Genomic DNA, 15,692 nt, shown 5'->3' on the forward strand with positions numbered 1-15,692 from the left:
CACAAAGAAACAATCGGAGAGGAACTGACCACAAAGGAAAGTTAATGAGTTATATATGTAAGTGATGATACTGTTGGAGTTTGAGCTGCTCTGTGTGCGTGTTTGGAACCAAAGCGTCGCTGTTTCTCATTTTAATATCTCGCTCCTCCCAAACAGGAAGTAGAAATAAAAATATAAGCAGGTTAAGGATAATGTACGAGAACGTTACTCGACTTTGTCGATGTCTCTCAACCTCGGGAGCTGCCAATCTGAATAAACAACACATTTGGAAACAGTTTGCGCACCGTCGTCTTTGGGGCTCAACGACCGGCGTCGAGCCTGTGCGCGCCTGTGTGAGCGGACGGTCACTATTTGATGGGAATAATCAGCTGTCCAATTCCCCTGCAGTTCACAAGAGTTCAGTAAGAAACCATAATAAGGAGGGTGCGGAAACTGCAGAGGCATTTCTGTGGGGCGCCAGATAGTTTGGCTAAAACGTGTTTCAATTGCAGACAATCATGCTAAGACGACTTGCTGCGCGCAGAACAGACGGTGTGGATCAAAACCTTTGGTAAGTGAAAATACTGACGGGTTATTACCTTCGATTTCCCAATATGTTAAGTATTTAGATCAGATGCCAAACTCGTGTTTATATGAGTTAATGTATTACCCCGAATAACGATAACCTTCTGCGCGTGTAACCAAACCGCGACCAACATGATCACGTGATTGGTGGATTGTGGGGGCGGGGCGCTGCCTGGCAGCCGGTAAATAAATGATACATAATTAGTCATTTTTTCATCGAATGCAGTTTCTGCAGCGATCACTATGAGCAGAGACAGTCCAAAAAAAATATAAAAAATAGAACATGAAATATAGGTTTAAGGCAGCACTAGTTTTGCACGTGACTTTTTTTTCTCTTGCTCAGAATTAAGATGCGGTGACGATCAAACAAACAAACCGGGTCCTCAAAGAACCCCTGCTCTGCTTGTTTTTCCTTTCTCCCAGCACAACCCACACCTCATTACCCTAATTATTCTATCTAATAATTAATGTTCTATCACTGCATTGTCTGACCTGTTTTGCCCCATCAGGGTTGAAATGACAAAACTGGCAGCAAAACACAAAACAGTCAACGTTGGACAGGGGTATCCTGACTTCTCCCCTCCTCAGTTTCTTCAAGATGCTTTGTGCAAAGCAGTGTGCGGAGGACCTCAAATGCACCAGTATACTCGATGTTTTGTAAGTAGACACACGAGAACACCTTTTTATATATCATTCTGCAAATTTGTTTGTTTTTTTTTGGGGGGGGGGGGGGGGTTGAAATTTGTCACTAGATCACCTAATATATTTATGTCATTTCTGTTTGCAGGGTCACCCTCGTCTTGTAAAAAGTTTGGCCAAGTTCTTCAGTAGGGTGATGGGACAGGAGATTGATCCTTTTGAAGACGTCCTGGTCACAGTTGGTGCTTATGAGGCTCTCTATTGTGCATTTCAGGCCTTGGTTGATGAAGGGGATGAGGTACGAAAGTCAACCCAAGTCAGGTTAAGTCAAGTTTATAAAATCATATATAAATGAGTTAAAAATCATACATGTTAAATATTAAGAACTAAAAAAAACAAAGCCCATTAGCACAAGTTACTAAATACAATAGCTTTCGTTAACACATGTTCTGTGGTTAATTTTTATGGGAACAAGGCAAACATAAATGTGTTTCAGGTAATAATTATCGAGCCTTTCTTCGACTGCTACCAGCCGATGGTGATGATGACTGGAGGTAAAGCAGTCTATGTTCCTCTAAGGCAGGTAAGCAGTTTACATATTGTAAAAAAAAAAAAATAGGTGGCATTAGCAAAAGCACTTTTTACACCTTTCTGGGCTTGAATGTATACATTTTCAATAAAATTTTTTTTAACTGCAGCAAATTAAGGGTAATACTGTCCGGTCAAGTGCAGACTGGATTCTTTCTGCTGAGGAGCTGGCCAGTAAAATCACTCCACGCACAAAAGCCATTGTAATGAACACTCCCAACAACCCGTTAGGGAAGGTAGGATGTTGACCATTGATGGGTGCGGCTGCCAAATAAAATGTTTTGCTGAAATGTGATTGATCCTTACTACGTCCCACCTGTGCCTACTCCAGGTTTACAAGGCTGAAGAGCTCCAAATGATCGCTGATCTGTGCATCAAACATGATATGGTTTGCATCAGTGACGAGGTATATGAGTGGCTGACTTATGATGGAGCCAAGCATATAAAGATAGGTGAGATACTGTACACCCAGAGTTCAGCAAAATGCACATATTAAATTACATTAAACACCACATTCACACACACAAAAAAATAATAAACAGTGGCTTTGTATCTCATCAGTTTGTATGATTTCGTAGCTATTAGATTAGTAGTTCTGAAATGCTTCAGAACTCCCCTAAGAATTATTCGATTTTTAAGTTTTCTTTGTTATCATAGTCATTTAGTGAAAATTTTCAGTAACTCCAATAATACAAAGCAAAAAGCAGCTGTTAATAGAGAAGCACAGTGGCCTTTAGTGATGGTCTGACAACCTTTATTAATCTCCCAAACACTTAACTTGATTAAATCCAATGTGTATCAGTCATCCTTTCAAAACAAAAGTTTTCATAAACTCGCAGTATCCAAATAAAAGTGATAAAGTAAATTTACCTAAGAACAGAAACTTAAAGTGAAGGCAATTAAATGCCTAAGGATTCTGAGGCATGTTGTGTTTTGTACATGATGTTGTAATTATGAAATTGTAATATAGTAAGTTATAATTATGAGATACTTGCCCATTTTTTTCCTACTGTGAATACAAACCACAAACCACACTATAGTAACAATATTTCTTTTGCTTTTTTAACAGCCAGCCTCCCTGGCATGTGGGAACGGACCATCACTATTGGCAGTGCTGGAAAGACATTTAGCGCAACTGGCTGGAAGGTAGAGCACAGATTTTCTGAACAGTCAGTTGATGTGTTGTTCTTTACAGCTCATTGTTAGAATGACCTGTATTTCTGTTTTCAGGTTGGCTGGGCTATCGGCTCTGAGCGTGTCCTCAAATACTTGAAAACCATCCATCAGAACAGTGTTTACCACTGTGCAACAGCTGCTCAGGTAAACACATTTTAAATTTGCTGAAATACAATATTCTTGTGTTAATGAAGGTGCAGCCATGTCGATGACGTTGCATCTTGAATTTTTCTTAATGGCTTGTAATAATGGGTCAAGCCATTACAAACCAAATATGTAATAAGGGGGATATAACTGTTTTTCACATTTTAAAGCTGCCTAAAATTATATTTACAATCTGTAATGGGGGCTGTTACACAGAAGAACAAAGATCAGGTCTAAGTTTTAATTTAATGTCCCTCTTCAAGCCAAAATATTTAGACCTTTGTTTGCTGATTCGTATTTCCAGAATCAGTTTAGAGTTTGACACTCCAAGTCACTACAAACACGACATATGATCTCACCTTTAAAACCTGGGAAACCAGCAGTTTTGAGCATGACTTGTGCTATCACAAATATTTCCGATGCTAATCTGTAGTGCAATTCAGTGTAAAGAAGTGTGATACGCAGGTTTATAACTTCCACTGCATATAAAATTAAAATGAGTGTCCTGATGGATCCACAGGTTTTATATATATACTTATATGTATATTTAGGTGATTATTAGAATCCTGAACCCAGACAAGTTATAATCTACCAGCAATTTTTCTACCATATGGAAATGGACAGAGAAAATTAGTTTGTCTTGTGCATTATTAAATGTACATGTACTGTCCTTTCAACTAGAAAACTACTGTTTATCTAATTTTTGTCTTTTCAATAGGAGGCTGTAGCTCAGGCATTTGAGCGAGAATATGAGCTGTTTGGGACTTCAGAGAGCTACTTTCAGCAGCTGCCTGCAATGCTGCACCACAAGAGGAAGAAGCTGGCGTTGTCTCTGGAGAGTATGGGTTTGCAGCCCATCATGCCAGAGGGAAGCTATTTTATGACTGTAGACATCTCCACTGTCAGTGAGTGAACAAATGTTACATTGAGTTTTAAATGTCTAATTTTCTCAGTTTATTTATCTTTTGAATCAGATAGCCTAAATAATTTTCACCCAAGCTTTCTTTTTTTTTTTTTAACAGAGGTGGACCTCAATGATGAGAGCACTAAGGATGAACCCTATGATTTACGATTTGTTAAATGGTTAATTAAAGAGAAGGTAAAGATTTTAGTTTTAAAGAGAAAAATAATGGATCTGAGATTTTCTGCAGCAATACATATTTAGATTACCATATGTTGATGGTTTTTTTTTGGATTTTTCTGACTTTATATACTATTGTTCATCTTTTTCCTCTGCAGGGTTTATCAACAATCCCAGTTTCTGCATTTTACAGCCCAGAACACAGCAGGGAATTCGACAAGTACATTCGATTCTGTTTTGTCAAGGTAATTTAGCGTGAATAATCGTTTTTTAACTCTTCAACTCTTGGATGAGATTTTCTTTCTCACTCTTACTCTTTTTATCTAATAGGAGGACTCCACCCTGGATGCTGCAGGGAACATTTTGAAAAACTGGAGTCAAAAAGAGTAAAATGTCCACAGCATTAGACATCCACCCAGTTTTCACCACACTACTTAAATGGCTTGAGTTCGTTTTCTTAGTTAATGTCAATATTCAGGGATTTTGGTGTGTGTCCCTGCATGAGGCTGGTATAAAGTGTAATTTCACTTTCAATTTGTTGTCGGGAAAACGGAATATTTTTGTCTAGATTAAATATTTTTTTAATATAATAATTATTGCTCAGTAATTGTAAACGAAGTGTTCATGTGGTTTTTTTGTTTGTTTGTTTGTTTTAGGTTAAATGGTGTACTCCCACAGTTTTATGACACATTTTTGTATTTAATCAAACTAATATAAGAATGTTAAAAATTTGGGATATTGAGGCAGATATTAGTTTTTTTTTTTCAGTATTCCAACCAACTGTTCATTTATTACGGTTTTGTCAAATGGTTTCAATAAAGCTACACACTGTAATACATTTTGTGTTATAGCTACATTAGCACTTTTTTCCTTCTATAATAATCCTCTTTTTTGACAGATTTAAAATGTATTTCATTTCAGCTGGCCTTGTGTCTGTAGTCTATCAGTGTAGCAACCTTAACTGACAATGCAACGTGACATTTGTCAATCTTAAAGACATTTTGGTCACAGGTCACAGACATTATCAGGATGCCCTCTGTGCTTTGCAGTTTCTGGCTGATGAAGTTGATTAGGCACAAAAATCAAGTCAGGTAAAACTTGAAAGTCACAGTTTTTAATTATGTTTTTTTTTAGTCTTTTTGGCTTCTCCCGTGAGTTCAGGGTCTCCACAGCAGATCATTGTCCACATGTTGATTTGGCACAGTTTTTTTTTTTTTCCACTTAATGCCCTACCTGACGCAACCCTCCCAAGTTTCTACCAGCACTGCACAGCTGGGGCTGTTAGCAGCTCAGTGTCTTGCCCAGAGACATATCGACATATAGCCGGGAATAAGGATCGAACCCTTGATCCTGTGGTCTGTGGACGACTGCCTTACCAACTGAGCTACAGTTTTTAATTTATACGTGCTTCAGTTTAAAAGAGAAATATTTCAGTTAAAATATTGTGATATAAAGTCAATATCTCTAGGTGTTTTAAACAGACAGTTGTTTGACTATTAAAAAGCTGTACCTTCTCTCTTTATTGACAAACATCAATAGTACAAACAGACATTTCAAGTAAGAACAAATACTATTCCATTCTTTAAATTTCATTAACATTTTTGTGTTTTTTTTAATATAGTTATTTTTATACTTACTAAAGAAGCAGTTCTGTTCTTAATAAATCTAAATTATGTTATTAAAACATAATTTAACAACTGCTTCTTTAGTATGTATAAAAATAACTATATTAAAAAAAAATGTTAATGAAATTTAAAGAAACATTGTAAAAGGTTGTTACTAGTAATACAACTTAGGTAAATTAAGCTGGACAGCTCATTTTAAAGGCTCTAAAAGAAGGAGATTTTAAAAATAGACATTAGTGTAAAAAAAAAAAAAAATCATCCATCATGATAACATTGTTAACAAAGAACTCAACTTTTTTTTGCCTTGCATGTTCCAGATTCCAAAGGTAATGTTGCTATATTAGAATGGTAAAACTTTTTTTTTTACTTCTGCCATGTTGTTGTGATGATGTTGTTTGATGTTGTTTCAACATCGGTCATGCAGAAAGTGCAAATATTGACGGTAACGTTAAACTTATGATGAAGAAATTCGTGACTTGGATAAATATTGTTAGTTATTTTGTAATGCACCTCTTAAGCTGTTGGGGGAATGGGAAAAGCTAAATATTTGGTCCTAATTTTAATAATATCAGTTCAACATCAACATCATAACATTAAAGTCAATCATATTTAGTCCACATTCAGCCAAATGTCTTACTTGGTCAATTTTCCCAATACAGTGGTGCTTATTTTTCAAGATAAAATTGTAATGACATCGATTAATAGTTTTGATAAAACGTTCAGGAATTGCCAGGCATGATGATGGGTACATTAGAGTAATAATTAGAGCGCTGGTCCTTTTTTTGTGACGAATTAACCTTTCCCTCAACATTATTTTGAAAAGCGGAGCGCCACCCGGAAGTGAAACGTAAACGTCACATGTTGGTGTGTGTGTGTGTAAAGATGTCTACCGACGTTACATTTAAAAGAGCTAAAACCGAATCCTCTCAGGTACTGTTGCGGTGTTGTTCAACAGAACAAATACATGGCATCTTTTTCTGTTTTTACATGTCGTGTGTTTTTTGTTTTTCTGGTAGCTTGGAGAGAGGGTGGACTGGAAGAGAAGAAAAGCCGAAAGTGAGTGGCCACATTAAGCTAACACTTTTCAGATGCATGTTGCCTGCTTGCGCTTTATTATTAAAAGAGTGAATAAAAGATAGAGTTTGCTTTATTACTCAAGTTCCAGCAGGGAGCTCTTTTCAAGTACGAAGGGCTTTAGCTACATTTTCTTCACGTAGACCCAAATCACACATTGACCTAATTAAGTTTGGAAATGACAAAATAATTGAGTTTACTATAAAATAGTTCTGAACCGCTACCTTGGACCCCCAATTCAGATATCCCCCATCTTTGTATCCGAATCTAACATACTCACTGGTGTCACTGAATCTTTCTGTTATAACAGTAAAAGAGGCTAAGAGGAAAAGGAAAGAAGCCAAGCTGATCAAACAGGTGGAAAAGCAGAAAGAGCATGAGGCCACAGAGAGAGCAAAACTGGAACAGAACCAAAACAAAAAAGGTAACTATCATCATTTTATGGAGCATTGCTATTAGCATACGACATTCATAAGACATATGAATGAGGCTCTGCAATGCGTGGTTTCTGTGTCTTAGGTCGGTCTTACACAGTGAGTGTGGCGTTGCCGGGTTCTGTCCTGGACAACGCTCAGTCTGCTGAACTACGTACGTACCTGGCTGGACAGATTGCGCGCGCCTGTGTTGTTTTCTGTGTTGATGAAATCATTGTGTTTGATGAACAGGGGGAAGATGTCAAGTGAGTGGAAACAAAGTTACAACTAATTGGTTAATGCTTCCTTAAATAATTTGAAAATATTTGTGTAATATTTAAAACCCTTGTTTTCATGGTCCTGCAGGAGTGTTGAAGGAGAATTCAAAGGTGTTGGGAAGAAAGGACAAGCTTGCATCCAGCTTGCCAGAATACTCCAGTACCTAGAATGTCCACAGTAAGTAGGGACATTATAACACTGTCAGCCCATTTTTACATACTGGGATTAAAGGTTTTTTTTTTTTCTTCTCCACCAGGTATCTTCGTAAGTGTTTTTTCCCAAAACATCAAGATTTACAATATGCAGGTAATGTAAAATAATTTTTACTTCTTTTATATATTTTAATTTACAGAATTTTAATAATTAATAATAATTTAATAATTTACCGAGGGAGTTTACCGCCACTGCTGTTTTTAGAAATCTCCCCACACCTTTCTTTTTCTTGTCTGTGACTTTATGCATCTTCTGAAACTCTCCCAGTTTAAAAACCTCAGATTTGCATCAGAAATGTTTACCTTGTAATTAATATATTTAACTACATTCCACTGGTACAATTTTTATTAGTTCAGCCTTGTTCACTGCTGTAGGGTGAAAAAAATATCCCGTGGATAAAAAATATCATTCTGAAATTCTATGGCTTGATTATCATTTTAATATAACATCTGGGTACGGGTTACACTGTAAAGTCAGGCATATCAGACAAAAGAAGGTGTATGATTCAATTTTTTATTTATTTGTTTTTTGTGTCAGGTCTGCTTAACCCCTTAGACAGTCCTCACCACATGAGGATAGATGAGGAATCAGAATACCGGGAAGGAATTGTTCTCGATAGGCCGTCCAAACAAGGAAAAGGTTCATTAGTCAACTGTGGAATGAGAAAGGTGAGTTTTTATAGAGATTACTGCCATTATCTGATTGACTCAAAGTCCTTTTGAGCTACAATATAAGCTGCTCACTCAGTTTACCATAATAGAAGACCAGGAAAACCAGGCATTGAACCTGTGAATTTGAGCCATCTGTGCTTAATAAAATAATTCTCAAAATTGTTGATTTAATTTTGTTTTGTGTTGTTTTTTTTTAACTGTTTAGCCTGTCAGTCTGAGATTTGTCTATCTGCCTTCCACAGGATGTTCGGATAGATAAACAGCTACAGTCTGGACTGCGAGTGACAGTACAACTCAACAAGACACAGAATCACGGTAAACATTAGAATTTCTGGTGTGCGTATTTTCGCTGAGAGACGTTTTCATTGCACTAAAGATTCTGAACATTATCCCCAGAAAGCAAAATGTATAAAGGTGTGGTCGTGGCTCCTCACGTGCCCAGGACTGAAGGAGGTCTCTATTGGGGTTACAGTGTCCGCCTAGCATCTTGTCTTAGTAGGTGTCTCATTTGTTTCCTGTTACTTAAACATTTTGAAATCTTGCTGGATCAAGAGTTAAAACCATTCAGAGACTCCGATGTGTCTGCTTTGTCCTTATTTCTGTTGCTTTGCTAATACAGGTGCAGTTTTCACAGAAAGTCCATATAAAGAAGGGTACGATCTGACTATAGGCACATCAGAGAAAGGCAGCGACATTGACCGAACTAAGCTGTCACCATTCAAGTAGGTTCAACACTAATAAGGTAATATAAATATATTGTGTGGTAATATAGTATAAGTATATATATTATAAGTATTAGCTAAAAGAAATGAAAATATTGAGCATGGCTGCACTAGTCCTGTTCTATTATGAGCTGTATTTTATGATTCTATTTTTAAAAGTTATCTTTTTCTCACTTTTCAGTCACATCTTGGTAGTTTTTGGAGGCCTTCATGGGTTAGAAGCCAGTGTGGATGCTGACCAAAACCTGGATGTGACTGACCCTAGTGTTTTATTTGACCTGTACCTCAACACATGCCCCAGTCAAGGCAGCAGGACCATTCGCACAGAGGTGAGCACAAAGATATGTAACAAACCAAACTTTCAGGCTATATTTACATGCTTTGGACAACTACCAAATGCCTTATGATCTGTGCAGCGACTTAAGCTTGTCTTATTTTAATTATTTCCTTTTTTCTTGAGAACAGGAGGCCATCTTAATTTCAATGGCGGGGCTGAGACAGAAGATCACGGCTGCCTTTTCAGATGTTTCAAATGGTACATGAAAGAATTAGCAACTGATAAAAGTAAACAGGACATGCAAACAGTTTCTTTTAAACTGGGATTTACCGTGAAGTTGTTCATTTTAGCATTGCTAAACAGCCATTACCTCAAACAATCATTCCTCACATCAGTTCACTGAGGGCTGCCAATGCTAGATGTCTGTCAGATTATCTATTATACAGTCTTTATCTTGTATGTCATTGTATAAATGGCACAACAAACTGTACATATCTAAATACAAACACAATCAAATGTTAAGTGACTTTTGTGTTTTTTGAAAGCATATAATTAAAAACACTTTTTTGATAACCACTTTTCATGAAAAACAGTGTGGAGACTAGCACAACACGGACAAACAAACGGCACTGAACTCTGAGTTTCATTTTTACCAATAAACATTGGAGTCAGCTTCAGGTTTATGAGTAAGTCAAACACATCATTTATCAGATTGTCTTCCAGTTGCCATGCATTCGTCATGCATCTACAGCTTATATTATCATTTCATTTTCCCTCAGCCAAACAAAAAGCCTGACAAAAATAGCATTTCCATGCCAGGTAGAAATGTGGCCTTTCAAGTCTTTTGGGATATTGGTTGGGCGACTGTGCATCTTTGTGCTTTTGCTGTTTTGTGGTGCTATTATATTATACTCCCAGATTTTTCTTTACTTCAGTTAATATAACCTGGGGGAACAAAATTTTAAAAACTGTGTGCACACAGTGCTGCTTCTCTGTATGATTCATGTGTTGACCTTTTAATGGTCCTAAGTTCTAGTAACAATTTGCAACATAAATTAAGTTTTTTTATTTTTTTGTTGCTGCCTTAATAAATGTAGTAGGAAATTTAGTAATGTACAATTATTCAGAGTATTGTGTATATGTTTTATGTTCATTACTGACCAGTGGTTTCAAAAGTAAAGAACAAAAGGCATCTGATCACAGCCAAGCAAGCGCACTGTGTGCACTGAGAGAAGAGCCTACAGATGGATTCACATATCACAGAGAACAAGATTAGAACTTGCAAAAAGTGGACTTAATTGTTCCCTTTTCTGCTTTGCTTCTACTGAAAAGCTGCTATTTTACTAAGTTAATCGTGCAGTTCTAAGAGCAAAATACTGATACATAACATGACCATGATTCATTTGAACTGAAGCTGCATGCACTAGAATGGCATTGAGGTAAAAAGGTTTAAATTGTAGGGCAATAAATTGTGAATATTTGCTGAAAATTTGCAATTTTAGACTTATTGAGTTGTTTGTAGGGGGGATGCTTTGTGTTAGACCAAGTGATGGGCAGATGAAGCATCATTGGCGCCTAAAGCGGATGGTAAATACTGCATGTTGTCCAAAAAGTCTGGATATTAAACATTTTGGTGCCGATAATGTTAGTGCAGTTTATTGGTGTAAATATATTTCCGACCGCAGTGTTTTGTGGGCAGCGATGGCTAAGGAAGGAGGAGCTGTCGTTCAAGTGCACTGCGTGGCATTTCTGTCACCACAGGTGTGTGACTGTGCAAATAGGTGAATGGGAAGAAACTTTGTAAAGTGCTGTGGGCACCATAAAAGTAGAAACGTGCAATGTAAGTTGCTGTTTATTTAGTCATAAATACGATACGAGCCCAGTGTTATTCATAAAAGTAGGCTATTTTATAACGGTGTATTTTTATGTCCAAATGAGACTTTTCATTCTGCTAATGTCCCTTTTGTTTTAGCTGCAAAACAGGTGATTTTCTTCATTTGACACAACCTCCAACACAATGTGTTAAAAAAAAGAGCACATTAGAAAATGAAAAGCTCCAGTATCATCTGCCCATCCGTAGGGAACAGCATTTGAAATTGAGGCATTCATTTCTTTTCATTTTTATTTTTTTAAATGAAAAAATGTTAAAGCTAAGATATCACCAAATGCTATTTTGGTAGTGGTTCAGGGTCATTGTAACATTTCAAACAGTGCACTGTATTGTAAGGCTCCAGTTTAGCTTGAATTAGTAATCTCTTTAAAATACAATTTCTGACAGCTAGGTGGTGTATTAATTACGCCACTTAATATGTAATTAGAATTCTTGCTGATATAATCCCTCTCAATGTGGGAAACATAAGTTCATTTTCAATACCTAATAAAATATAAACGTTAAAAACATCTTAAAATTCATTTTCTATTTACACAAATGCAATGGGCTGCCATTTGTATGTGTATATTCCATATCCACATTTTGCACCATGTGGCAATGAGTTACTGTACTCCACTGCAATATAGAACTTTCTTGAACTTCTTCCTTTGGTTGAAAAACTGTTTTGTTTTTTTTTCCCCTCAGAAGCCATCAATCATCACATGGATTTGTGGAGGCTCTTTGAGAGAAATTACAATGAGATCCAGCCCACAGTGCTCGATCAGACTGTGTGAGAGTGCAGAGAGGTCTCTTTGTTTTCACCATTTAGGATGAATGAAAGTGATGTTGTACAGCTTTGCCCAGCGTGCAAACACCTGTTTCTCTGTGATAAAGCGATGGTGATTCCCTTTTCGTCCGCTCTCATTCTGTAGATATGTTTGACATTCATCAGTCCCCCTGGGTTTGTAGTAGTGGTAGGGAATCTTCTTAGATATAGGTTTTTTCCTGGGGAAAAATATTAATTTTAATAGCATTAAAGGCAGTTTATCTGTCACTTGGCCACTGACGTGTTGATGCTGTGGGTGAATTTGAGCCATTGCTATACTCACCCACAGTGATTGGGTGGAACCATCCCATATACTTTGATATTATCACATATTTCAATGGCTATGACCATTGTGAACCATCCTGTGCTCAACCACGAGTGAGATTTTTGTCTAAGGAGAAAAAACACATAGTTTGGGAGTGTGACATTCGCCTAGTATTGTGTTGATACCTAATAACACCGAATTCATGTAACACTGGCTTCCTACTCACCTATCTCTTCCCGTCTCCCCTTGAAAAAGGCCATCAAATCTGCGCATCTTGCTAGGTGCGATACTGAAATAAGACAGGTTGCTGTAGGTCATGCTGACCCTCTGGATCAATCTGTATAAGGTTCCTTTAGCATCCTTCCCAATCTTGTTTGCTGGTCCCCAGAAGATGATCACGGGGTTGCTGTCTGTGAGGTACAAGAACTCGTTAGGCCGTCGGACCACCCTGAACACGCTAGAGTGGGCTACAACCCTCAGAGATGTCCGATTCCCTACATCAGCCTCGTACCCCAAAGTGGGGGCGTCGTTCATGCGGATCACGCACTCTGTGCGGTCGATCTCTTCTCCCGCTCGACTCCCCAGGACGTGGCTGGAGCTCGTCACCAGTGCACAGTTATGACAGTGTAGAGTCATACTCTGGAAAAGAGCAACAGGATGAAACTGATCATATTGGTGTAAAAAAACTAAGATCATTTAAGATAGATTCCTATCTATTGGTAACATTGCTGAGTTGAGTGATGGAAGCTTGCAAAGGATGATCAGCTTAGGCCTAAAATCAATGAACACTGCGGGGACCAGTAGCTGGTATTAATATGCCTTGTTGCAGAATTCAACAATCATCAAATGGATTGACATGGTTTTCTTTCCAGATTTCTGTTGTACCCTAGATCTTTATTTTCGTGGACCCCTGAATTTTCCTCTAGTGTCACCATTAAGTTTATATGTTTTAATTTTTAGTGGCCACGTCTCCTTCACTACTGGATGGACGGCTGTGAAATGTTGTACGTATATCTATGGGGCCCATCAGGAATCCTAATAGTGCACTTTAGATGATTAAAGATGTACTTAATCAATGAAATTACTCCAGATCGATCGACTGTTGCACATTTTATACAAACATTAACAGTTCCCACAGTATACACGGAATTTGATGCAGTTCCTCTCAGGATGACCTATAAAAAAAAACTTTGGTGATCCTTAACTTTTAAATCTGTAGCACTTTGTCCAGTACTTCAGCATCTGATAAACCTGTAGAACAAAAGGCACTTCCATTAGATTCTCTCTAGTACCATGAGCGATCTCAGTATAACTACTGAGGCGATGAGGGGATTTACAAGTTTGGCAGCTTGTTGCCATGTGTTCACGGTTTACCTACTGAAAGGTTCGTGGCTGTTGCCTTTCACTGATAAGCTTTACTGTGTGCTGCTTCTTCTGGTATCTATTGGTACACACTACTCACAATACAAATTTGCAAACAAACATGACACAGACATTAAGTCAGAGTTTTTACCCATCCAGAAATCAGCGAGGTGCAGCAACGATTAATAAAAAACAAGTTTTTACGCAGTTTACCGACTACAGTAATTTGACTGCATAAAAGAGTGAATAAACTAGTGAGACAAAAACCATATCCTACTCTCAGCAACAGTGAAGTAATTATATATGGATTTGTACCACATCAAAGAGTGGTGAAGTTATAACCGTAAACTGTACCTTTTTCCCGTTAAATGGCACGTAGCCGTCTTTCCCAGCCCATTTCTTTAAGTCTGTGTTCTTGAGAATGTGATTTGGAGCCACATGGAAGGGAGTGGACAGTACATCATTGCCAGTGTTGAAGCCATACAGAAAGAAGAGCATCATCAGGATGAAGATGGCCAAAAAGATCACCATCCTGTGGCTCTGCTGTCCCTGCAGAGTAGAAAACAGTGGTGGAATACACCTAAGTTTACATTGTATGTAATGTACATAAGTACATTTGCTTAAACACTTTCTTCAATTAAATTTTTACTAAATGTATAAACTCAGATGTTGTGCATTAAGTATCAGAAATGAAGCAATAACATGCTAAGACCAACTAGAAAATATTACTGACGACCAGTCATTCAAATACATTTTCAGTTGAATTGACTTTTTTGAGGACATTTTTTAGGAACAAACAACCTCTAAGCATTCAGAATTTGTTGTGCTCACAGTTTTATCATCAATAGCACAAGATTGGTTTTGAATGTGGAGCACTGGCAAATAAAGGCTGTTATTCGGCTTAAGTGTCCCACTCAAACTGTACTCACCCCTCATTGCTTTAACAATATGATCCTGACTGTGGTGATGAGGGTCTGATCCCACACTAACCTGGCCTGGGGGTCTGTCTTACCTTGCCACTGAGCCGGAGCCCCATGCTTTCGGATCAGGCTGCGTACCAACCCACTGGCTGGGACTGTCTGTCATCATATCTGACAGGAAGACACAAATACAAATTCAAACCTGTTCCTTTAACGGAACGCCGCAAATAAGCAGGTGCACAACGACATTACAACACGATAAAATGCTTTACTTATTACAACATAACAAATGCTAACAGATTTGATCTCCTATTATCTCCTCCTGTTATTTACTACGCCACAAAGCAGCGGTGCTATTATGAGGATATCCAATCTCACGCAGCCCTCGGCCAGACACGCGCCTTTACTTACGGTTGTTAAAAACAATAAGCCCGCTGATAAGATTAAGGTTTTAAGCAGCAAGGCGCGTCGGAGACTGATTACTGACACCAGTAAATCCGCTACTTTACCGCTTCGCTGCCTGTGCGAGGGCTCCCATCTCAGTCATCCCCCATCTATGCGCCATTTCATGACGTCATCCGCACGTTTCCCCTCACTGCAGCACCGAGCTTCTTATTAGTGCGTGTGCGTGTGTAACTGAAATCCACTAACTCGTGGCTGTGTAACATCTGTGTACGTGGAACCTTTAACTAAATTCAAGTGTACGTATTTTATTAATCATTTATATTTTAGGCAGTCTAGAAAAGACAGGCAAAGCTTAGACTGACACACAAGCAGAATATTTGACAGCAATTTTATTTATGTTGACATTCATGCTGTACATTTTCATTTTTCCTAGTTTCATACATATTGTTATATACATATTACGTTATTAAAAAAGACCACGAGAATTTTAATTCAAACAATCCATGACTGAAATGCACAATATTATGATAATTTGTGTTTAGGGGTGCAAATACTATAGCTGCAATAAGTATTATGCA

General features: G+C 37.8%; 3 protein-coding genes across 6 annotated transcripts; 2 read left to right on the plus strand and 1 right to left on the minus strand.

Moving 5' to 3' along the window:
• The first annotated feature begins 70 nt into the window (after window positions 1–70).
• Window positions 71–5,030, plus strand: kyat1 (kynurenine aminotransferase 1). 3 transcript variants are annotated; one of them, XM_067483988.1, is made up of 13 exons: window positions 71–417; window positions 490–550; window positions 1,074–1,221; window positions 1,352–1,501; window positions 1,700–1,786; window positions 1,902–2,027; window positions 2,123–2,243; window positions 2,861–2,937; window positions 3,022–3,111; window positions 3,830–4,016; window positions 4,134–4,210; window positions 4,351–4,437; window positions 4,523–5,030. In XM_067483988.1, the coding sequence occupies exons 1-13, from the start codon at window positions 192–194 to the stop codon at window positions 4,580–4,582; spliced, it is 1,497 nt and encodes a 498-aa protein (XP_067340089.1). In that variant the 5' UTR covers window positions 71–191; the 3' UTR covers window positions 4,583–5,030. The 3 variants fall into 3 exon arrangements, with proteins under 3 accessions (XP_067340089.1, XP_067340090.1, XP_067340091.1); XM_067483989.1 differs by having other exon boundaries at window positions 74–401; window positions 492–550; XM_067483990.1 differs by having other exon boundaries at window positions 209–396; window positions 492–550.
• Window positions 5,031–6,608: 1,578 nt separating this feature from the next.
• spout1 (SPOUT domain containing methyltransferase 1) lies at window positions 6,609–10,574 on the plus strand. Its single transcript, XM_067483991.1, has 12 exons — window positions 6,609–6,747; window positions 6,834–6,873; window positions 7,202–7,315; window positions 7,411–7,570; window positions 7,671–7,760; window positions 7,840–7,889; window positions 8,334–8,464; window positions 8,710–8,782; window positions 8,864–8,962; window positions 9,087–9,189; window positions 9,371–9,518; window positions 9,655–10,574. Exons 1-12 carry the CDS (start codon window positions 6,676–6,678, stop codon window positions 9,730–9,732), a joined length of 1,158 nt encoding a protein of 385 aa, XP_067340092.1. The 5' UTR covers window positions 6,609–6,675; the 3' UTR covers window positions 9,733–10,574.
• Window positions 10,575–11,302: 728 nt separating this feature from the next.
• st6galnac6 (ST6 (alpha-N-acetyl-neuraminyl-2,3-beta-galactosyl-1,3)-N-acetylgalactosaminide alpha-2,6-sialyltransferase 6) lies at window positions 11,303–15,372 on the minus strand. 2 transcript variants are annotated; one of them, XM_067483993.1, is made up of 6 exons: window positions 15,219–15,372; window positions 14,802–14,880; window positions 14,144–14,338; window positions 12,654–13,066; window positions 12,446–12,553; window positions 11,303–12,341 (listed from the first exon to the last, which is right to left on the minus strand). In XM_067483993.1, the coding sequence occupies exons 2-6, from the start codon at window positions 14,823–14,825 to the stop codon at window positions 12,155–12,157; spliced, it is 927 nt and encodes a 308-aa protein (XP_067340094.1). In that variant the 5' UTR covers window positions 14,826–14,880; window positions 15,219–15,372; the 3' UTR covers window positions 11,303–12,154. The 2 variants fall into 2 exon arrangements, with proteins under 2 accessions (XP_067340094.1, XP_067340095.1); XM_067483994.1 differs by having other exon boundaries at window positions 15,121–15,267.
• Between the last annotated feature and the right edge of the window lie 320 nt (window positions 15,373–15,692).

This window comes from Channa argus, chromosome 18 (assembly GCF_033026475.1).
Source record: "Channa argus isolate prfri chromosome 18, Channa argus male v1.0, whole genome shotgun sequence".
Lineage (NCBI taxonomy): Eukaryota > Metazoa > Chordata > Actinopteri > Anabantiformes > Channidae > Channa > Channa argus.

Excerpts from the sequence above, each read along its gene's own strand:
- kyat1 (XM_067483988.1), top strand. The coding sequence starts at position 192 with ATGTACGAGAACGTTACTCGACTTTGTCGATGTCTCTCAACCTCGGGA. Across the intron at positions 2,244-2,860 it reads AGCCAAGCATATAAAGATAG|CCAGCCTCCCTGGCATGTGG; the intron begins GTGAGATACTGT and ends CTTTTTTAACAG. Across the intron at positions 3,112-3,829 it reads ACTGTGCAACAGCTGCTCAG|GAGGCTGTAGCTCAGGCATT; the intron begins GTAAACACATTT and ends TCTTTTCAATAG.
- spout1 (XM_067483991.1), top strand. The coding sequence starts at position 6,676 with ATGTTGGTGTGTGTGTGTGTAAAGATGTCTACCGACGTTACATTTAAA. Across the intron at positions 6,748-6,833 it reads CTAAAACCGAATCCTCTCAG|CTTGGAGAGAGGGTGGACTG; the intron begins GTACTGTTGCGG and ends TTTTTCTGGTAG. Across the intron at positions 9,190-9,370 it reads ACTAAGCTGTCACCATTCAA|TCACATCTTGGTAGTTTTTG; the intron begins GTAGGTTCAACA and ends CTCACTTTTCAG.
- st6galnac6 (XM_067483993.1), bottom strand. The coding sequence starts at position 14,825 with ATGGGGCTCCGGCTCAGTGGCAAG. Across the intron at positions 14,339-14,801 it reads GGCTCCGGCTCAGTGGCAAG|GGACAGCAGAGCCACAGGAT; the intron begins GTAAGACAGACC and ends TCTACTCTGCAG. Across the intron at positions 12,342-12,445 it reads GTTCCACCCAATCACTGTGG|GAAAAAACCTATATCTAAGA; the intron begins GTGAGTATAGCA and ends ATTTTTCCCCAG.